The sequence below is a fragment of the Acomys russatus genome, chromosome 7, assembly GCF_903995435.1.
Source record: "Acomys russatus chromosome 7, mAcoRus1.1, whole genome shotgun sequence".
NCBI classification, from domain to species: Eukaryota; Metazoa; Chordata; class Mammalia; order Rodentia; family Muridae; genus Acomys; species Acomys russatus.
Genome location: NC_067143.1, coordinates 48,835,444 through 48,859,393, shown reverse-complemented (window position 1 = coordinate 48,859,393; position 23,950 = coordinate 48,835,444). Strand labels below are relative to the sequence as shown.

The 23,950-nt window shown below is 45.9% G+C and overlaps 1 protein-coding gene across 1 annotated transcript in view; it reads right to left on the bottom strand.

Moving 5' to 3' along the window:
* Positions 1–23,950, bottom strand: part of Tenm4 (teneurin transmembrane protein 4) — a 393,055-nt gene that overhangs the window by 88,461 nt on the left and 280,644 nt on the right. Inside the window, 3 exon segments of the mRNA XM_051148959.1 lie at positions 6,498–6,644; positions 14,709–14,735; positions 22,596–22,781. Of these exon segments, the coding sequence (XP_051004916.1) occupies positions 6,498–6,644; positions 14,709–14,735; positions 22,596–22,781 (360 nt within the window).

The following is a 23,950-nucleotide window of genomic DNA, read 5'->3' as shown; positions in this document are numbered from 1 at the left end:
ATCAGCAGCGGCTGGAAAGGAGGAAGCTATCAAGTGAAGGCTTCCTGTCTTCCCCTTGCACGGGGGAACACCTGGAGCTTACAGAGGCTGGCACATGGACATGAGAGAAGCCTCTGCTGGCTGCATGGGTCTTCTGTGAGAACGGTATCCTAAGGACCGGATTGGAAATTGCTTCCCTTTGCTATGTGACCCCAACAACTGCTGTCCCTGATTGGGCCCTCGGCAGGAAGTCTCCTTCTGTCCTGCCAGGATCCTCCTTGGTAAGAGGGTGAAGCAGCCTGCCTGATGGTCACATCCTGGCATCCACATGCCACTGGCTGTCTTCACCAGGGCTAGCTAGCCTGTTGTGAGTTCTACTAACATTAATGGCTGAGCTAATTTTTCATCTTTACAAATGAGGGTATTGGTTTGTGGTTGAGGGGGGGTGGTAATTTACCTAATGTATACTGCCAGTGAAGCTGGGAATTCAGCCCCTCATCGTCCTCTATGCATGGATGCTAACGAACCATTTCCACAATCTATATCTGTTTATATCAGTGTTTCAGGTGTTCTGGTTGCCCTCATCCTCATGTCCATTCCACAGGGACAGGAAATGGCCTACTTATCTCTGCATCTCCGATGTACAGCATCTTGCCCATGTAAGCCTCATGTTCACTGTGGAAAGGAACAGATACGTGGATGACTCAGCGAGGCTCTCAGATCTAACAGATCAGTTTGGCCAGGCCCATCGGGGGTGGGAGCTGTGACCAAAACCATGTAAGAGGAGCTTGTCCTTCTCATGGACCGGCTGCTCAGGGGCTTATGGAGATTCCCAAGGTGGGGAGGGACCCACCTCAGCCAAGGTGGTCTATACCCTAAGAGAGAATGCTTAAATGCAGACTAGGTTAGCCAAGAGTAAGCCTTTTATGGTGGCTGTTTGAGGGTTTCCTTAAGCTGGTGCTCAGCCCATCAGTCTCTCTGCCAGGTCGCATCAGCTAACTTCATCTCACTGTGGTGGGCAGTCTCTGCCACTGTACTGCTTGCAAGCTGCAAGCAGCCCTGGGGGAGGCCCTGGGGAGAGAGGGAAGAGTGTGCCCCCTCTTTTCTGTACGCATCCCAGAGAAGTTTTTGTCATTCGCTGTAATGAATTCCGTGCCTTCTTTCAAAAGGGCCTGTGAAATCTTTATCTGCTCCTCGGAACACAAGATTTTTAAAGGTCAATTTCTCTCTTGTCTCTTATCATGAGAAGCGTGGTTTTGAGATAGGCTGGAGGGCGACCAGATTGTGGGGCTTTGTGTGAATGCTCTGTCCCCACAGTGGGAGATGGGGTGTAGGGGGAGGAGGAAGGACGGAGAGCTTTGTTCTCAGTTTTCTTGAAATTTCTCCTGGTCTGTCTCTGTCTGTTTGGGCATTGCCACCCATGATTGTCTTTCGTGGGGCCAAGAGCATCAAAGAGATTATAATATATTGGAGCTGCTTAGAGGAGCTTTATCAAAAAGGATCTGGCTGTTTAAATTCCAGTGGAGTTTTTATTCTGGCATCTTCTTTACAGACTTTATAGCTCCTGTCTAGTCTGGCTCTCCTGCTGATGCACTGTGTGAGGCTGGGTAACTTCATTTCTCTCAGACTCAGTGTCTTTGTATGTAAATGCCTCTGTCCATGAGCTTGTTAGGGGAAGCTTTGAAAACAAGGCATATGTGGGCTTTTTATCTACGAATGTGTAATTGTTTGGAATAGATTATTTTTCAAGACCAGTAACCCATGGTCTTACTCAGTAACCCATGTTGGCCTTGAACTTGTGAGCCTCTTGCCTCAGTCTCCCAGTTATTAGTGTGAATTAGAATTATTGTTGTTAGAATTATTGGTGTGAATCACTATACCAGCTTGGAATACAGATTTTAATAGAGAAAAGAAAAAAATAGCCAAAATACACACACACACACACACACACACAAACTACACCTGTATGCAAAAAAAAAAAAAAAAAAAAAAAAAATAGGTAGAATAAAACTTCACAGAGAGCAAATTTTTAGTGAAAAATAGTTATATATAAATATATATTTTATGATAAACATGATCCTCTGTGATTTCATGGAGAAAGAACCAGGAAGAGAGCTGACACTTAGAAATGACAAGTTGAGTACCTCACCTGAAGTAACACAAGAGGAGCCTGGGATCTGAACCCAGGGGATGTGGTCTTCATCTTTGTGTTACCGTGCCTAATCATAGGCACAACCTATGGTTTTTACTGTGACCTTGCAAGAGAGGCACCATTTCCTTAGTTGACAACTACTCTGCATTGGTGGACCACTGTTTCACCATCTTTGAAGAGTGTGTGTATGTGTGTGTGTGTGTGTGTGTGTGTGTGTGTGTGTGATGCGTTCTCATAGATGGTCATTGTGTGTCACTAGAGAAGATGTGTGTAATAGCATTTCATGAAGGGATTTGCATAGGGTAAGGTAAAGAAGATAGTCAGCTGCAGCAGCAACTGAGACACACAGAGGAACTGGTGCTCAGTGAGTGTCAGGGCCCCAGTGTTTGCCCCTCTGGGCCCTCTCAGTACTCTGGGGTGAAATCTGAGGCATTCTAGATGCATTGAGCAATCCCACAGAGGCTCATGAACCCAGCTGCTTCCTAGTCACATTCAGGATGCTTTCTAGTTTTCAATTCAGGCAATAAACTACGGGTGAATACAAACCAAACCAATAGCCCTGCTCCCAATTCAAACATATTGTGTAACATTTTTTTTTTTTTTGTCTCACAGATTTAAAATACTGCAATAGCATTCTTAATGAGCCTTAGAATTCAAGTTGAATTTGAAAAAGATTGCTTTAAGCTTAAGAAGTTGGGGGTGGGGTGGGGGAGGAGAAAATGGGAGTTCTCAGGTAGCTTGCAGTGCCTTGGTTGGTTGGTTGACAAGGGAGCCAGGTCTGAGGTCTGGGTATAGAGAAAAGCTATAATGCAGCCAGGCCTCAGAGGCACTGGCAGACTGTTCCTAGCTGGGGCAGTGATCTGGGGCAGAACAACAGCTAAGCTTTTGTGTCCTTCTCCAAGGGATATGGCGAGGGACATCAACACCTCTTTCCTCACAGCGTTGCCGCATGAGTGCACCACTGAGCTACGAGCTGTCAAATGACATTGGAGTTCTCCCATGCTTTAGAAGGCCCCATGGCATTTCTCCAGGGCCTCTTCAGGCCTGGGTAAACAAATTCCACATTTTGGGGGGAGAACTCTCTAAGAGGAGAAATAGGAGTGCTCTAGATGGACAAGGTCACATGCAGAGGCGGGAGCCTGGAGTCCGAGTCTAGGTCAAGCTATATATATACTGACATATATATGAGGCCACATATCTGGGTTCCTGTTTCCTTATCCATGCCTTGCAGGGGAGGAGAAAGGAGCTAAACTTTCTTCTAGTCCAGACTCAACACTAAGCTCTGGTAATTTCTCCTTCAAGCCACTGAGTCCTTTCAGCCACTCAGTGGCCGTCTTGCACTCTCTCCCTGGAGCCTGAATTGCTTCCTAGCACTATGCTGCATGCTCTGCGTGGCTGACATGAAGGCGCTTATTTCATTCTGCTTCCATTAGGTTTAGCCATTTGAGTAACAGGTTTTTCTTTCCCCCAAATGGCTGTGAGCTTTGTGAGGGAGGGAGACTGGGCCATGCTCACCTTAGATTCCCCTCCACCCCAGAAGAGACTGTGGTGTCTTGTCAACAGCAGGCGCCAAGAATATGTGTGCTTGGCTGAAGGGAAAATAGCCCAGTGCAAAATACGCCCTATGTGTGTGCTCCTTGCACAGTGACCCTGCTTTTTCTTCTACCAAACTGTTTCTGTGTGGGCAAGACCACGAGACAAAAGGCCACCTGTAGTTTATTTTATCCATGCCACCTTGCAAAGTAGGGACCCTCTGAGCCTTCTTCTGGACTCTCCCAATGGATAGAAAGCGCACTGAACTTATGAAATTAGAGGCTTCCAAAGTGAGGCATGTCCTCACTCCACAGTCAAGAGCCAAATGCCAAAGAGGTGTCCTCCTGACACGGTTGCATTTCCGGTTGTGATGACCTGTGGGAGGTCTTCTTGGCTGAAACTGCATCATAGTTCCCTCTGAGGCATTTGACAATCTCGGCCAAGTGCCTGGATGTTCTGCGATGGCGGAGGGGGGGGGGGAACCCACAGACAGACTCCAGTCACCTCCCACTTCCTCTTTCTCTCTCTAGATTATACACTGTGCATGTACAGAGATGGCCAGGTTCATTTCTGAAGCCTCGCGAGCCAGGGCCTGGTGCAGTGCAGGTGCTCAGTGAGCATTTGTGGAGCGAAGGAATGAACTCACAGCACAGCTTTTTGGAAGTCTTTGCTGCAAAGTACGTACAATCTCATTTTGCCCTGTAATATGCTTAAAAAAAAAATGTACGAGGCATGTTCTCCCGTGATTGGGGATTTTCTGGTTGTTCTCTTTTGCTTTCTGCTGGCTCATTGCTCAGAGCAGCTGGAGAAGGCTCCATTTCCCTAGGGCTGGATCATTTCCTATGACATGGGGCTTGGGGCTACTGTGGGGCCAGGTTTTCTGTGAACACCATGGTTTTCCAGTGCTGGCTGTCTCTGAAGCATGGTGACCAGGGTGTATAGTCTGGTACTGCATTTTATGGAGAGGAACGAACAAGCCCCTGTCTGTAGCCTGTTCTCGCATGTGTGCATGTGGGGGACCATGTGTTCTCTGAACATCGCAAAGGTGTTCAGTTCCTTATCTGCCCAGATGTTCCACAGCTGTTTGAAAGCTTCAGCCAAGACCTTAGACTCTGGGGAAGGGAATGAATGACTTCCCCGGGTGGGGGGGGGGGGTGCGGGGGGGAGGCTCCTCTCCTTTTTCTTTCTTGTCCATGAATGTTACTGTTTATCCCTGGCCTTGCAGGCACATAGACAAAACACCATGGGATACTGAGGGTGTGATACAGATAAGGGATGGTGACCACTTTCCCACACTTTGCCCTGCAATTTTCTATGTGGCCTCTTGAGAACAAAACACCCCTTCCTGCCCTAGTATCATCTTCCTGATAAATATTTTCCCAGTCCCACAACTAACCCGAACCCTGCAGTAGCACTTCGCATAATCCATTTACGCTCAGCCTTGGGCCTGTCTCCTTCTTGTGAGTTTCTGGAGAGTGGACAGGACTTAAGCATCTCTGTGCCTGGCATAAGACCTGGTCCTCCATAGGTATGTTTGGGCAGGTGAAAGATGCCAGGTTTCAGTGTGATTAAGGGACATGCCAACACTGTGGGATTTCAGGGGACACACACCTCTGCTTGGGGATCAAGGCCCCCATGGGCATCTTGTTGATAATTGTTCTCATAGTCCTAGTCAGGGGTTATCTGCATGGCTGCCTTCCAGATTTGGGCAGTGGAGAAAGACTATAGGGTGGCTCAGACAAACCTCAGTGCTCTTACAGCAGCTGTTCTGGGAGTCCAGAGCCACTGTAGCCAAACGATTCGGAGACCACAAGATTATATGCTTGGCCTTTTGATCCTTAAGGGTTTGAGGTTGTAGGGACATTCTAGGTAGGACGTTCCCAAAAAGAAGGATGCTGAGTTTCTAGTTTACCAGGTTCTAATATTGTGTAGCACACTAGGAAGTCCCTGGGTTTGAGTCGGAGAGCTGCTTAGATGTGTCAGCTGCCAGCATTAGAAAGATATTTTTTTTTTGTTTTCATATCTGTCTTTTTTGTTTTCCGGTAACTCCCTGAGGTTGGTAGAACCAGATTCTTCCAGGTAGAAATGTGGAGTGTGTTAGGGTTGCCTTTATGCAAGTTTACGTAATAGAGACACGAAAGCTAACTTTATGGTTGATATAAAGACTTGAGGAACCTTCATGGATAGACTGCCTCATTTTATAATCGAGGAGAGTACAGCTCAGAGAAACCCAGTGCCATGCCTATGAAGGCGCAGGGAGGTAAAGCTACAGTTGGAATTAACTCGGGTTTTCACCCTGAGTTAATGAATATTCCATAAGACAAATGCATCTTTCCTTGGGTTTTGACTCCCCAGCACTTAAAAAATGCGGATCAAAGACAGATATTATTATACACCCACATAGATGGGAGAGTGCAAGGGCAATGTCCTTTGGTGTCTCCTCCAGATCAGAGGAGAGACCTAATCCATGTACGTGAGCCTCCCCACTGGAGGAACAACTTCCACGGCACCTGGGATACAGAAGAGGAACACTTCCTCTAACCCTGGCCAGGCAACCGGTCCACCAAGGAGTTTACTGAGGACACTTCTCCATGCCTTCTCTCTATTGGCCAATAGAATTAATTTCATTTAATTGGCATCATTTTAATGAACCAAAGTGCTGCAACTAGCAATAGCACCCATTCCCTAGGTCACCCATGCAGTCTTCTGTGTCCTAAGGTCCTCTCACTGTGGACTAGGATGTTGGTGCCCTGCCAACCCCGCAATGCCCACCCTTTTCTCTCTGTGTCATATGCCTGAAACTGCCCAGAGTTTAGAGGTGCCAGATCCCTACCTCCATCGTTGTCTTTGCTGTCTCCACAGGCAGTTTCCATGGATGTGTCACAACCAGCTCCTCTCCAGCCCAGCTGGCAGACACAGTGCCACCCATTCAGGTCCAGGGTACATCTGCCATTTCCATTGCACAATCCAGGACAGCCCTCTGCAAGACAAAGCAGAGGGTCAAGCACTGGTGCCCAACAGCAGCTGCTACCTCTGCATGGTACCTGCTGCCTATATGATGATGCTTTCAAATCCATCATTCTCAACATCCTGGGAGGCAGGTACCACTACAAAGAATCTTCACTTTACGGGGAAGGCAGCAAAGGCTCAGAGAAGTGGTAGAGGCAGGCCTGGAACCCCCACCATCTCCAACACCTCCTCCCGTTTCACAAGTGATCGGGATTTTGGAGCTGAAGGTAATGGATCAAGCCTGCCAGAGTCTGACCAGGGAAGTCTTCCATCCATCCTTGATCCTTGCTCACTCTCCTGTGCTTGGTCACCTTGTCTCTTGGCCTACAAACTCACAGAGATCCTCCTGCCTCTGCTTCTTGAGTGCTGGGATTAAGGGTGTGTACTACCATGTTTGGCTTAGAGGTATACTTTAAAAAATTTTTTTTAATGTTTTTAGTTCTTTCAACTAGGTCAGCTTTAGTGGACCTTAAGCTTTTCATTTATTTGGTCTTATTTTCTTTTAAACAAGGGTCTTTTCTTGGAGAAAGAGGGCTTAGATTTTTGTTTTTTTAGTACCATTGTGTTTATACTACACTTTCAAAGGGGCTCTCTACCAGAGGAGCTCGGGAGACTGTCACAACATAGACAAACTCCTGCTGGTCTCAAGTACAAAAGCAGGTCCGAGCAGGCCATCCTGCTTCCAAGTTGCTCAGCTCTGTATCTATCCACTTGCCACTTGCTAAGCGTCTTCTGTGGGCTAGCCACAAGCATAGACATGGATGTTGCCTAGTTGTCTTCTGGAGGAGCGGGCATCCTGACACAAGGGTAACAAAAGCTGACCTGTGAAGTGCCAAATGGAGACCTGAACCACAGAGTGGGAACTAGGCACAGCCATGGCTATCTGAGAAGATGTGGATGACCTAACCAAGAAGAACAGGACAGTACTTAGACCCCATTACTTCTGCTCTGACCCCATGGTAAGGTGGAGGCTTTTTAGTACTAGTCAAGTACACTTACGAAGCTTTATTACTACCTTTTCAAACCCTGTACTTTGTGCTCAGAAGGCTAACAACACTGACGTGCAAGACTCATGGCCTGAGTATCATCCTAGGATCCTAGGATGGAAAGAGAGAACTGATTTCTAAAAATTGTCCTCTGACCTCCACACCTGTGTCATGGTATGTACAAGTCCTGCATGCTTTGGTACACACACACACACAACACATACACACACACACACACACAGAGAGAGAGAGAGAGAGAGAGAGAGAGAGAGAGAGAGAGAGAGAGAGAGAGAGAGAGAACAATTTATGTTTAAGAAAATGTTAAATTTCCCAGCTCACTTTAGCTTCTATTTATTTTCATTTGAATACTTTTCATTTCTATTCTTTCACTCTAGTCCTTATTTTTCCATAGTGGCCAAACTTCTTCTCTGTGTGGCTATCAAACTACGCCATCCCTGGCTCCCTTCTCTTCTCTGCTCCAGCATAGTCTCCAGGGAAAGCATGGCTGTGAACAAACTTCCTAAGCCAGAAAGATTGGCTTGTTTTACTATGATGGGCTGCAGACACTTATACATTTGACAGTGAACTAAATATTCTGCTATGAAATTAGGGAAAATGAACCTATTACCTTCTGGGGGGTTGTTTTTCTTTTTCTTTCTTTCTTTTCTTTTTTTTTTTTTTTTTTTTTTTTTTTTTTTTTTGTGACAGGGTCTCATGTAGCCCGTGTTGACTTCACACTTGCTATACAATTGATGACCTTGAACTTCTTGTCTTCCTGATCCCACCTCCTAAGTGCTGGGATTACAGGTGTGTGCCACCATGTCCTGTTTATGTGGTGACGGTGATTGAGGCCCAAGTTTCCTGCATGCCCTATCAGCTGAGCTATCCAAATCTGCGACTTATTATTTATAGAAGGGACAATAAGCATGACTGTGGTTGTCTACTGCCAGACCTGGCACACGTAGACACTCACGAACAGCTCGTCAATCAGAACCTGAGAGTAGTGTTTCAAAGACTTTAAAAATACATATTAAAATTAGCACACAAAGATTAAATACCATTATGGCTCAGGGGCTTTCAATAGTTGACTCTTATTCCAGCTAAAAACAAATGTTTATTTCCACTTGAGATGGTCAATGGCACTGCTGACAAGTCAATACAGCCACTGTCCTTGGCACTCAAGGGAAGAAACACTGGTTGCATGTGTCCTCAGAACTCAGTAGGGGACCACAAAGTTTGGTAGTAAACACAGAGTGTGTTTGGGGGGCTACCAGAGTGACCATCCTCAAAACTGATCAAGGAGAAAACTGGGTGCCAGGAGCAGTGGGTAGTGTGCAGGCAACCATTCCATGTCCTGACTAAGCCACTGTGATCAGTCACCTGGTGTTTATCTCAGCCTTTCCTGCCTTTCCTTTAGTCTCACTTAAATTTGTGTTCACCTAGCCAGGGACTGCTATTAATTAGACCACTTATATTGGGATTAATCTTAGAGGAAGAAGGGTGAATGCTTTACTGTGTGTGCGTGTGTGTCAGAGAGAGAGAGAGAGAGAGAGAGAGAGAGAGAGAGAGAGAGAGGAGAGAGAGACAGAATACACAAAATTAAAAAAAAACAATTTTCCAGATTTTCTGAGAAGTTACAGTTTCACCCCATTAGTCTCAAGTTTTTTTTTTTTTTTTTTTTTTTTTTTTTTTTTTTTTTTATTTATTTATTTTTTTTTTTTTTTTTATTTATTCTTGTTACATCTCAATGTTTATCCCATCCCTTGTATCCTCCCATTCCTCCCCCCCCATTTTCCCATTATTCCCCTCCCCTATGACTGTTCCTGAGGGGGATTACGTCCCCCTATATATTCTCATAGGGTATCAAGTCTCTTCTTGGCTACTTGCTGTCCTTCCTCTGAGTGCCACCAGGTCTCCCCCTCCAGGGGACATGGTCAAATGTGAGGCACCAGAGTATGTGAGAAAGTCGTATCACACTCTCCACTCAACTGTGGAGAATATTCTGACCATTGGCTAGATCTGGGAAGGGGTTTAAAGTTTACCTCCTGTATTGTCCTTGGCTGGTGCCTTAGTTTGAGCGGGACCCCTGGGCCCAAATCTGCCTATCATATTGTTCTACTTGTAGATTTCTAGGACCCTCTGGATCCTTTTATTTTGCTGTTCTCCCATGCGTCTACCCAGAAGATGCTCCAGCACACAACAAGAAAATTTGCTCAACCATGTTCATAGCAGCCTTATTCATAATAGCCAGAACATGGAAACAGCCTAAGTGTCCCTCAGTAGAAGAGTGGATAAAGAAACTGTGGTACATATACACTATGGAATACTACTCAGCTATTAAAAACAAGGAATTCCCGAAATTTGTGGATAAATGGATTGAGCTAGAAATGATCATAATGAGTGAGTTAACCCAGAAGCAGAAAGAATCAAATGGTATATACTCACTTATATCTGCATACTAGCCCAAGGGGCATGTCCCACGAAAGCCTTCACTTACCAGGAAACTGGGACAGAGGGGAAGGCATCCTATTAGGACTCTAAATGAGAGACGCATAGTCTCAAGTTTTTAATTGAGAAAGAAAACATGTTTTATAGTGGTGGATACTCTGAAGCTGGACAAACTTCAGCTTAGATCTTAATACTGTCATTGGATTTTCTGTCTGTGGGAAGATTACCAAATTAACTCTGAATCTCAGTTTTCATATTTGTATATGTGAAAGGATTAAATGACATGGTATGTGCTACTCAACCCAGTAAGCATGGGAGCTGGCTGCTAGCACCAAAGGGGGGGGGCACTTAGTATATAAGAGCCATTAATATTAGAATAGTTTAAACTCTGTATAATTTCACCAAGATCTACACTCACTGGAGAGGAACCCTTTGCTGCTCCAAACTGTGTCATTGCTTAGGCCTCATATGTACTAAACTTTCTGAAGTGAAGAGGCACCCCAGTGGCATGGTCGTGGGGTCACCATGCCATATGGTTTCCCTCCCATGCTGTCCTTCTTCTGTGACAGTTAATACGGCAATTAGTGTGATGGTCTCACTCCCTCTGTTACAAAGCAGACTCCAGAAAGGCAACTTGGGGTTTCGCCCAGGGCCTTCACACAGCACGTGCTCACCATGCACTGGCTGAAATGAATCAATAGGCCAGACAGAATTGGGTTCTCCTACCTTCCCTGTCTTGGCCTCAGTTTCCTGCTGTATAACATGAATGATCCATCAGGTGCTTCTAGCAAAACTGACTCCATGAAGGTCAGAACATCACATTCAATCAATTAGTTAACAAATGTAACACATTTCTTCATCACCTTCTAGATGCCAGACTTTGTGTTAATTGACAGGCAGAGGGAGATACCTTTTGCCTGCATTTTCTGTTTTGTGTTTCTACACCTCGTTGTGCCTCTGGAAAGATTTAAAAAAATTTTTTGAAACAGGGTTTCAAAATAGATTTCAAAATAAGGTTTTACTATGTAGCCCAGGATGACCTTGAGGTTGTGATCCAGCTAACTCAGCCTTCCAAAGTGCTGGGATAACAAGTCTGTGCATCCACAATCTGTTGGGTCTTAAGATTTTTCAACACCCATTCTCATAAGGAAGTCTATGAAGGACTGGTGGTACAGGGTCCTCACAAGCTTCAAGGGCTGGATGTGGGACTCGGTTGGCAGACTGTTTGCCTAGCAAGTACTGTCTAATCTGGGTGCAATTCCTGTTTGTGAGAGGTAGAGGCAGGAGGATGAGGAGTCCAAGTCATTTTTAGCTGTACAGAGACTTCCAGATAAACCTGGGCTAATGACCCCATCTCAAACAACAACAACAACAACCAACAAACATCTGTCAAGTCAGAAAACATTTCCGTTTTTATCTTAGTCCCACTGAATGGTGATAACTGTACTACAAAAAAATCCTGCTTATTTGATTTTCAGAGCATTTTCATCTTGTCCTCAGAACTCATTTCACCCCTGCATTGCTTTAACAGCCTCTTCCATGGCACCCCTCTTGGCTTCTTGTGAATTCCTGCGTACACACTCCATGCTGCTCAGAGGCGCCCAGGGGAGGGAAGCTCTTTATATGGGACCCCAGGGACACTTTATACACAGTCAGTTTCTTCAGATGAGTCACTTTCCACCCTGAGGACCTGTGGCCTCTCTGGTTTCCGAGGGGCCTTAGAATACCTGGGAGTGGAATAAGGCTCACACTTACTGTACAACTTGCCTCTGGTGCCCTTCACACCCCCATTAGGCAGAGGGAGAAAGCCTCCTCCAGGGTGACTTGCTGACTTTCTTAAAGCAATATGCCCATCCTTCCCTGTGGCAGAAGCTCATTAATTCTACAAACCCTGAAACTCATCAATAATTCAGAGAGCCTGAGTGACATTAACAATCCCCTATGGAAGGGGCTCACACCAGGCATTTGCTGGAGCCAAAATAATGTAGCCTTAAGATTTAGAGAAAGGCTAAGCTTTTCAAAGGAAACGATGCCCTTTAAGTGACAAGGGACCACTTCATCTCAATATCCCCCTTGCAGCTGGGCAACATCAGTAAGGGCCAGGAGCTGTTCAGAATCTTGCAGAGGAGCAAGAGGCTATGCAGCGTGCCTCCCACCTTCCAAACGTCCTTCTCCCTGTGCCTGGTTTTCTAGCACTTCTTTTCCATCTCTGCATTCATCTCCCTGCACAAGATCAACATCTTTTCTCACTCAGATGACATCACTAGTCTAACTTGCTCTTAGTATTCTCCCTCAATTCCTCTTCCACAAAATGGCTTAGTGGGAGCCTTCCAAACCACAATGCCTGCCGTCTTGCGCTTTAAAAAACCTTCAGTAACTCCCTTTGACCTTATGTCCAGTTCCACCATCTGCAAGCCCCCGCCTAGTATGATGAGGTCTCCTTCCTAAGACATTAGCCTTTATCACACTTGTTAGAGTTTTATCGACTAAAGAGCACAGCAGGTGGTTTGGGAAAGGTTGTGAGATGCTGCTTGCTTCCCAGGAAGGACACACTGGGCACTTGTGATTTGGATGTAACATATTGGAAATTATTAAATATTCTTGATGACTTATGACAGTATAAAATGTTGGAAGGCCAGATCTGACCAGTTAGTCCAAAGCTTTGGCCTCACTACGTCCCAGAAGTGTATCTGGGATGAGCCACTAAACTTTCTCCATCTCAGCTTCCCTTTTCAGCAAAATGGGCAGCATTAAATCTGTTTCCTTTGGGGAAAAAAATTAACAGTACTCAAGACTCATGGCCATAAAAATTTCCTCACAGTAGGGTGCAGTCCACTGAATAATGAGTCCATTATGAGGCTTCGTCTACATTTTGATGGTGACAGTGCATGAGTCCCAGGCGGATGCTGAGAGACATATATTTCCTGCTGAGATGATTTTATTCTCAGCAAAGGCCAGTGTGTTAAAGTCAAGGAACCTTGTTTCCTACCAATTTAGTTGGGTCCTAGTAATACATATGTTGTAGTGACCAGGTTGACCCAGCTGAAAAGCATTTAGTCTGTTATTGATCCCTGTTGTTTGAACGGGAACTGTCCCCACGGACTCATGTGTTTGAACACGTGCTACCCAGCTGTTTGGGAAGGTGGTGGAACCTCATAGGAGGAAAGTGGATCACTGGGGTTCGGAGCCTAGCTCTACTTCCTGTCTATTCTCCACTTCCTGACTGCTGACATAATGTGGTCAGCTGCCCCAAGATCCCACTGCCACATTTCCATCGTGATAGACAATATCCCTTCAAACTGTCCACGGAAACAAACGCCTTTCTCCCTTAAGTTGCTTAAGATAGGGATTTATTTGGTCATGGCAACAACAAAAGTAGTAAGGTCCCCCAAACCTTTTCCCTAAATTGCTGTTCTCGCCTACAAAAAGCCAATTTACCCTTTCCTATTACAGTTTCAGATGTTAACTCCAGCTCACAGAGTCTGCCAAGTAAAGGGAGAGAATATGAAAACAACACGGTGCAACTTAAATGCAGCGAGCGGCATTCCTGCCCATGCACTAGGGCTTGGTAGCCATTGCTTCACAGCACCCTTGAGCGGACCTCGTGCGGCAGACGTGCCACCATGCTCATTTTACAGATACATGTGTCATAGTGAAGCGACCTGCTCAAGGTCACCCTGGCTATCAAGTGCAGGGGCTGATTCAATCCAAGGTTTCATTACGATGTAAGTGTCCCTGACCAATGAGCACATGTATTGTGCCAGGGACTGTGTTTAGACTCAAGGATTAAAAGCTATGACATGATGCTTCTCCTTATGAAGTGCTGGGTCTTTTAAAAGTCTCAATCTGAGCCTTATTCTTACAGCTATGAGGTCTCTGTGGAGAATTAGACATCACTTAAGCCACATAAATGTTCCCAACATTACAAATTGCTTTGCCATTAGGGGTTCCTCTTCAAAGAACAAACTTACCAAAGCCAGGCCTTCTCTGTAAAGGAAAACAGACAGCAAGCAATAGACCAAACCACTCCCCAGGGCTTCAGTCTACTTCTTGTTTCCAGGGCCTGGCATGTGTACCTAGCACACAGTGGATGCTCCACGTGTGGCTGCTGCATGGAGGAACATAACAGTAATGGAGCAGTCCTCAATAACGTTTTTTTTTTTTCTTGCTCTTGAGCCTCTTCCTTTTTTCAGGCCACCCAGGCTGGTTCCCAGTGTCTGAATTCTGATGGGCCAGAAGCCATAATGAATGGGTGAGGTGACATGAGGTGGGGTGGAGAGGGTGAGAGGCATAGTGGGGAGGGCGCAGGGGTGACGGAAGGATAACAACACAATGGTAATGTCATAGACAGATTGGAGTAACTTGGGCAAAGAACAACATTCTAGGTCTATGCAATACTCTGTGACCCGCCCCCCCCAAACCCACCCTCACTAAGTAATGGATACTGCGACAAAGCGGGGAGAAGGGGGTGAGAGTGGCAGCATATAGACACTGGCATGCTAATGGTGTGTAGATACACATTTTTATATGCCCATTTCTTCGTTTATTCTCACACACAAACACAGACACAAAGACAACAGGAACATAGAGGAAGACCATACCTTTAACTACCCTATCCAGATAGTGAGCTTAGGAGATAAAAGACAGGACATTTAAGGTAGGACCAAGGAAGTGCAGTACTGCCTGCCATGTAACCATGCCAAGTGTTAAGGAGACACTAAGGGAGGGGGTGGGGGAGTCAGGGTGGTATCCAATGTTTGGGACAGAACCTCTGCCATGGTGGGAAAAACAAAACCAAAGACAAAATGACATGGGATAGAGGGAAGGGGAGCGAGCACATTCTCCACAAAGAGCCAGGAGGGGTGGTTGACTCGTTCTGGGACCCAGGCATTTGGAAATGTGATCACGTACACAGAGGACATGTGGAAAAGGGCTACGGGAGAAGCAAGTCTGGGAAGCTGCACAAGTGGCCACAGTCCTGCTCCGTCAGGTTCATTAAAGTCCGTGGGAAATTACGGCTAACCCCAGGGCTACCCAGAGCAGTGGTCAGCCTCCCTCAAGGGGAAGCAGCTAGTACTGACAAGACAAGCTCTTGAGAGAAATTAGAGGTTAGAGACATGTGGATTTTGCATCATTTTGGATATATACTAGGGTGCTAGGTTTAAGGCTTTGGTTGAATACATTGCTAGCTTGTCTATTTACATGTTTAAATTATCTGGGAACAAATGTGTCTACATGGACTCAAAGGCAGAATGTTGAGTGTGCCAAGTAGGATGTAGCCCTACTTTGTGCATCTTTTGAAGGACATAAGGCACATGTTGATGGGTACCACTCTGAAAAGTAGGAAAAGGGAAGGGAAACCTGGCCACTTCTTAACTCAAAAGACAGAATGATGCACGCTTGGTTTTCCAATGGAGGGGCTATGTGTGTTACAAGACAATTTAAGGTCTTGCCTACCGCGAGGATATGTGCCAAACATTGCTCTGATACATAAACCCAGTGTGTACATATGGCATATGTGTCTGAATGCTCAGAACAAGGGCTGGCCTCTTCGGTCCCAGCCCATATCAGTAATATGTTCCACCTTCCTCATCTGGGCTGTAGAAGAGGCTTCCATTTCCAGCTTCTCTATGCCTCTTTTCCCTGTGTTCTCATACAAGCCAGGCAGGGGCGGGAGTCTTCTAAAGCAACCAATGCCTCCAGCTAGGCTGTACCCTGTCCTTAGCTTGACTTCAAATGAGACACAAAAGTCCCTGGGACAGGACTGAACTGTAATAGAGAGGCTGTGTCTGGAAGCCACAGGACTGTGTAAACTGCAAGAACATTTTTTCCTCACTTCATAAAAAAGATACATAGGTACTATTGTTATCTATCTATCCATCTATCTATCTACCATCTGTCTATCTACCATCTGTCTATCTATCTATCTCTCTATCTATCTATCTCTCTATCTATCATCTGTCTATCTATCATCTATCTATTTACACCAAAACACTGGTAGATGAGAGACTCTGTTCTTAGTTCATGTATCAGTGCAGGGCTGTTATGATGAATATGCACCAGGAAGCGGCGCAGCCATGTGGGAAATTGGGAGCAGGTGATTTAACGGGGCCAGTATACCACCCTGTATTCTTAGAGGTGCTGTGGGCCTGGTCACCAGCAGGGTATAAGAAGGTACTGTGAAGGAGGATGGCTTTTAAGCAGGAGTAAATACACAAAGCCATGGGATGGCAAACATAGAGACCATTCAAATGAGAAAAAAATGAAATATGGGGAGAGACCATTTTAAAAACAGCCAGGAGGTCTCTGGCCAAGTGAGGATTTCACTGGTTTTTGGTTTATCTATTTCTTTGGTTGCATACAGAACTTAATCATCTGAATTTGCAAAGCAGTCTGAAATTTTGTAGCTGTCACCTTGTGTGGTGTCCCAGAGTTCTGACATCAGAGAGAAAAGGCACGCAGGATATCCTAGCTCTGGTGGCTTTCTTTGCTTTCAAATATTTGGAGGATCATAATCATCCATTTTTCTAACAACTCTAAATTCTGTGACAGGATGTGTCCCATAAACTGTGATTTCCCTCCCAAAGATGGTGAGGGTAGAAGACGTCCCGATCCTGGGATCCACAGGGCCACCACTGTGTAGCTAGCTCATGCTTTGAAGGAGTTTTATGGACAGAGAAAATTCTTCCTTGTCTCCAGACTCAATGGCAGCTACTGAAGATTATATATACTCCACAGGATAAGCTTCTGAAAGGCAGGGCTCATTTCAGAGAGTTCTCTCTTTGAATGCCATTTTATTTCCAACGACTGTATTATAATACAGATCTCTGTTGAGTACAAATACTTGAATGCCTTTTAAAAATACTTGCTAATATCTCCAGACCACAAGTGGGAACCAAAGCCAGCAGAAGTGACTGAGATGGCTCAGGCTGTATTCGTAGTGTGGGTTTTCGGTAGGCAAGTGTGGCATTTAGAATTTCAAATCCTGAGTCCAGAAACCAAAATTCCTTTGCTACAAAGACACCACAAATCACACGGGATCCAAAAGCTTATACGCCAGTCACGGCCAAGTCTAAACGTTCTCTGGGAATGGAACACAACTTCCTTATCTTGAGCTGTTGAAAGTGGAAGTGACATGTGGGTTTTTAAAGCCTAATACTGTTTAATTAGAAAAGACAAATTCAGAAGCTCACACTGTTATTGCTTGAACAACTTGACATGAATGTTCTCGAACACCACCATTTGAAGTCCACAATAGCAAGCTATTTGGAGACGATGGCAAACCCATAAGCTTGTGCTATGGAAGGTGGTTCAAGAGTTCATGGAATCTCTGTGTCTTTCCACTCAGGGATTCAGGATAAAGGTGGTGGTGCCATCATCATCCTCATCACCATCACTACCACCATCATCATCATCATTACCATTATCATCATCTTCACCATCACCATTATCATCACCATCAGCAGCAGCAGCAGCAGCAGCATCTTCCCCCATAGGCTGCAGTCATTTCCTTGATGTTGCACAAATGTTTCTTAAGCTCTTGCTATCTCCCTGACAATGAGATGATGGAGAAATTGGCAGCACAGAGCCACTGTCAGTAGGTCCCGGGGGTGGCTTTAGGTCTCTGGCATTTCTGGGACCATTCATGGGAAGATGTGTTTTTTCACTCGTCTGGACCCGCAGGGCTTTCTAAGAGTTCCCATCATACCAGCAGTCCAGGAGCTCTGGGGCCTCTTCTCCCTCCCCAGGAGTCTTGGCTGACAATTAACACTTGTATCACTAGTTCATAAGACAGATGAAGTAGAGATAATCACAGCAGGTGGTGCTAGGGCGGTTATAGCCACTTGAACTTCTTTCAGGAAGATATCAACTACCAGTGTGATGTTCTTGTTAAGATCCAACATTTAAATGCATGCTCTTCTTTTTTCCCCCCTCTGAATGCAGGCCTGTTGGATGAACAGTCAGTGCTTTCCTTTTCTTCTACCTCCCCACCTTTCCCACATGTGCTGAAATCTCCCAGAGACACCAGTGTTCAGACTCAGACTTTGATAGCTCTAGTTGGATCCATGTGTTCAATTTCTCTTTTTCAACTGTCCTGTCCTGTCCATCCTGTCCGGTGTCAGGTCCTGTTGTGAGAGCTTTTGAGTCTGGGTAGTGTAGGGTCATCACCCAGCTGCTGACACCTTCCAAGTGACTTCTGAGCCCTTGTTGAAGGACAATCTGATTATGTAGTAAAACCCAAGAACTACCATTCAAAAGTGGACAAAGGGCTTCAGGACATTCTGTGGTTTTCCTTAAAATTCCTCTTCCTCGTGAGGTCTGCTTTTGCTCACTCAAGTGATTGCATCATCAGGGTGTTATTTTGATCTTTACTCCCCGAAGAGGCTTTTGTTTAGGTATCAGGATTTATGTGATTGGACAGCTCTCCCAAAGCACAGTAAATAATTCTGAACGTCTGGCATCTCCCGCCATCACAGCTTTGGGGTCAAGGTTGGATTTTATAAATGAAATCAGAGGCTGGCATTTCCCACACGTGCTTTGAGGCTTCATAGAAGAGGGGCACTGAGGTGAATAAAATAATCACCATAGAATTGATACAAAATGTTAGTGTTTTCAAAGACAGGAAAAAAAAAAATTAAACACCTTCTTAAATTTAACAACGATTTTTCAGCTTTTCCAAAGAAATTGGAGGTCAAGTCTTGGACTTGCGGGACCCATAACACTCCTGGAACAGAAGTCTAAAAACACACTTCTGATGACTGTGTGCGGACCATATATTTGAGGAATAGAATCAAGTCAATCCATCTTACCTGAGCTTCTAGACTAGAAAAACACAGCCCTATATATGCAAATGAGTGTTATATATGCAAATGAGGGCCACATATGCAAATGAAAACAGTATTGAGAGCCCAAAATAAAATGAGAGTATCCTTCTTCTTTTTTCTTTTTTTTTGGGGGGGGGGAGGGCGGGGGTACAATTCCAAGTGAGCCACTTCTGGGATGATGGGCATGCTGTTGTGTGGGTAGTGGGGAAGAGTGCTGGAAGTCTGTTATTACTGGTGACAGCTGCACATTCTGTGATTCACTGGGGGAGAAACTGCCCCAAGCAACCATGTGGTTTTTCCCAGGGCACTTTCACCAGAGATCCATCCTCTAGGCGCTAAAAGTGGATGAGCCCTCACAGGAGGCATGGGAGGGGGAGGGTATCCATAGGGAGCAGTCTTACAAATAATTAAAAAAAAAAAAACAAAAAAGAATACCATCATTAAGATGTCATCGACACTTTGCCTCTTCTTCAGAAAACCAACCTTTGAGATAAAACACGCAGCTTCCTTGAGAGATACTGGAACCAAGTTCTCTAAAGGTGGCATGTAATGTCTACTATAGTCATCTGCTCTGGGAAGTGTTGCCTCGGTAAAGGGTTATTCTGTTGGACTTGGCTTGAGGAGACCAGAGTTAGCTTGGTCTTTAACTGTTTCCTTCCTGCCTGCGATGGTAAGGTAAAGTCATTCCTTCCTGTTTATGGGAGAGCAGACGTGTGTAAACAGACCCTCCACTGCATGGAGTTGCCTGCAGAATCAGTATCAAGGTGCCAGCTTCTTCTCTGGGCTGGGAGAGAGCTGGGGTGCAGGGCAGAAACTAGCTGCAAGGTAATGACCCAGTCTGGTACGGTGAACTGATGACAAGAAAACCCTGAATGCTTTCCGCCTCTAACTTCTTACTGCAGTGCCCTCTTCCCCCACCCCCACAATGCTCACGGGAGTGATTTTTAAAAAGGACCTCTTCTCACCGTTTCAACAAGGGAAGGGGGTACCCATCATCGTCTCTCTAACTTGAGCCTCCGTCTCCTTCTATCCTATAAGGCTACTGACCTGTTCCTTCAACATGAGGGGCTTGGGTTTCTCACAGGGATGCAGCTGGCCACAGCAGAGACCCAAAAAGAGGAGGGAGCCATGCAGGGAAATTACACAAGGACAAAGAAAATGCTCATCACACAATGAGAGAACAGGATTCCAATCCCAAGGTCCTTTCATCTGAACCACTGTGACTAGCCCATAACCTCTTCTGTGTCCTACTATGGCATTTGTTCTATTATTATTATTATTATTATTAATTATTATTATTATTGATATTTATGACTGTCACCCTTCCTCTTCTGCTACACATGTTTACCTTGGTGTATTTCTTATCTGCAACCAGAGAAGAACCTTCTCTTAAAAGGTGACAACAGGGCAGGCAGGGGAGGTAGAAAGAAAGGTAGGGATTCTTGGTGCCAAAATAAACGGGGCCTTCTTAAAGCCAGTCTGGTGAATAGCTCCTGCACATGTAGCCCAGCCTGCCCGTGGCTGGGACATAAGTCCTCTGAGCTGAGATGAAGGGAGAACTTCCCTCCACCCTGCCATTTGACTCGGGTGACAAGCCTTGTCCTATAAAAGGCAGGCACTTTTTGGAATTTAGGAAAGCAACCTCGGAAGGGGAACAAACTGCGCGTCTCCTTCTGTCCAATACTGTTTGTTTCTTTAAAAAACAAAACAAAGCACGTGTGCGCACAGGATGTGGTGCTGCACACCTTTAATCCTAGTGCTCAGGACGCAGAGGCAGGGAAACCGTTGAGCATTCAGGGCCGTAGGAAAGCCCTGGGTGTCGTCCTTGAGAACACCATCCACCTCATTTGAGACAGGCTCTCTCCTTCGCCTCGAGCTCACTAGTTAGACTACGCTGTCAGCCAGAGAGCTCCAGAGATCCCTTTGCTTCCACCACTCCGGTGCATGGGGCACCACATTTGCCTCACAGACAAGGGTTCTTGGGGACTGAACCCGGGTCCTGAGGCTTGCCAGCATGATTCTTTAAGTGGGACTGGACTGGACCGCTGGGGTTAAGAGGCTGAAGAGTTAGGCTGTCCTCAGAGTAAAGGAGAGAAGGAAGCAGAGGCCCTTCAGAGACGCAGCCTCACCTTTCAGTAAGAGAATTCCAAGACAAACCTATAGCAGGATGCCACTGTCATACAGAAGCTGTCAAGCAGCATACAGCGAGAGAGGATGGTAGAGCTGGCTTGGGGGAGAGAAAGCTGCATCAACCAGTAGGAAGGGGCTATGTGAGGCAAAGAGGAGGGACTCAGACCTACTAGACAAACAAGGCCTGAGCTGGATGCCTGGTGGACACCTGGGCACCGTCTGCAAGGACTGTAGGGCAAACAGCTGGGAAGGGAAAAAAAAAAAGAGCAAGCTTCTAATTCATGTTTTAAAAAGTTATATGACCTTTCCTCTTAGGTCTCTGAGAAAGAGAAAATAATCCACACCGCTTTGCATTGTTAGAAGTGTAAAATAATGCAGTTAAGGCCTTAGGCACAGTGCTTGGCACATCATAAATACTCAACAATTAGAAGCCATTCTTGTTAATAAATATAACATGTTCTATAGCTATTTATTAACTGGATGATGTTGCAGGGACCAAGGATATGAAGTAATGACAAACAGAAAGAATGGATACAAAGTAGCAAAGTAGCGCCATTTGCTCAAAACTCCTTTTTCTTTCAAAAGCTAGAGCTTTTTTTGCCATTTCTATGAGACCCAAGAGGTCACTTTCTGCACTGAAAGGCACCTGGAATTCTGCCTTATAAAAGCCATGTGCTTACCATCTGATTGCAAACCCTTTCTTAGGAAGAAAAAAAAAATGAGGAAAGGGAAGAAGTTAAAACGCATACACAAAGCAGTTGATTCAATAAAGAGCTTTTGGTGAGTGTTCATTCCAGGATAATAAACCAAGCGAAACGTCTGGCTGTGTTTAAAATCAACAAAGCCAGCAGGAAAGGCAGAGAGACGGGAAGAAGTGATCAGCTTGTTTTTAAAGCTGCCGACAGTGCTGCTTCAGCAGGGACTGAGTGCGGAGCAACCCCCAGAGAGGAGAAAGGAGAGAGATGCAGACAGGATGGAAGCCTGGGGCAGGGGGGAAGAGGAATGCAGATGTGGCCTACAGGCCCTGGAGGAGAGCTTTTGCCAGGATTAGAGGCCTCCTCAGGAGCCTCTGTTATACTCCTAGGAGCCACACAGCCATAGAATGAAATTGCTCAAGATGGCTACGTGTTTGGAGCATTCCACTGTGTGCCACCCTGTGCCAAGCTCTTTACTTTCATTATTCTCCCCACCCTATAGGTGAGAAAACAACCTCAGAGAGGAGAAGGCACTTGCCCATAGCTGCCATTTGACTCATCTCTGGTTTGGGTAAAGAGCAGCGTTGCATTTAACTTAGGAAGGCTAAACAGCAAAAAGCTGCCCATCAGCTAGATGCCACGCGGGGAATGCAAGCTGGGAGAACGCATGTTGAAAATGACAGATGGTGCATTTAGACCCAACTGATGTCTAGGAAAAGCCAGTCATAATGTCATCAGATGAAAGGACTTTTGGCATCTATCCACATGCAATGGAGGGCCAGGCTGGCCCTGAAGTGTGTTTCAGAACAATCAAAATGCCCTGGGACATGCGCCATACCGATGGTGCAGTGCTCGCCATTCCAGCCGGGGCTACATTCGCACTTGCCATCCCGGCAGGTCCCATGTTCCGCACAGCGTGGGTGGCAGGCCCGTTGGTCACATGTGGCTCCCATCCAGCCATCCTCACAGCGGCAGGTGCCTCCTACACAGACGCCATGGCCACCGCAGTCAGTAGCACAGATCTCTGTGGGCAAGAAAGAGGGGCAAAGGGGTGGGAGGAGAGAGAATGAAAACGTATTGAGAGCCAGTTGTTGCTGGGAACAAGGGTCACACTTGGCCTCCTAGTTAGGCTCTGTGTGTGAGCGGTGGGGATTCCAGGGGCTTGGCAGAGTGATCTCCATAGACAATGACCTCGAAGAAGAGTCCTTTGGCAGAAGCCTGCCAGCCCTAGCTTCCTCACCAAAAAGGGCGGATTGTGTCGCTCCACTCTGTTTGCTTTTCCCTACTGCCAGTCTGTCTCTGCTTTTGTGTCTTGCCACTTCCAAAGGGGACCGGCCTTCTGAACAGATGTGAGAAAAAGTCAAATTTAATTAAAAACCAGTTATGTGTGAAAACAAAGTGAAGATGAGTCCCTGTCGCCAAATGAAGTGCTTGTGGGCTTGGAGAGGACTCTGGGAAGAGTTTCCTCGCAGCCTTGACTAGTGGAAGGAGAGAGAGAGAGAGAGAGAGAGAGAGAGAGAGAGAGAGAGAGAGAGAGAGAGAGAGAGAATGAGAATGGGGGGGGGTGTGAGTTGGTGTGGGGGTTGGTCTGCCTATGGGTGTTTAGGATTGTCCCAGATCTACGGTTTGTCCTATGATGTTGGGTTTATTCTCAGTCCCTCCACTTGATGCTCTCCCTGGGTGTCCCCACCTGCACCCCCACTCTAAGCACCATCTAAATGAGCTTTCAGTTCCAAAGTAAACATATGGGGGAGGAGGGCACGTCATGGCCAGAGTGGGGCCACCTTGTCCTCCACAAAGGCTAGTCTGTGTGGGTGCAAAGCACACAGAGCCTGATTCACAAGTCCCTTGGGCTCCAAGCCAGCAGCTGCTTCATGCTTACTGAAAGCTGAGACCAAAAGGTTTCTAAACTGCAAATGCTTTTTAGGAAACTGGTGTAGCATACATACCCCAAGATCTTCTATATCTCCAGGGCTCTGATGGAGGCCTAGACTTGACTGTTGGCCCAACAGTCTTCCCATGTATGTGCGAGTCCCCACAATTTAAATTTCTTTGCAACCGGGTTAAGTGGCACCTGTGTCAAGCTGTCTCCACCCATTTCTACCTTGTAAGAGGTGCTGTTGGCCTACAGTTGCTGATGTTCAAGGCACTTTTACAAAAGGAAAGAAAAGGGGCAAGAGTGCTTGCTGCGTA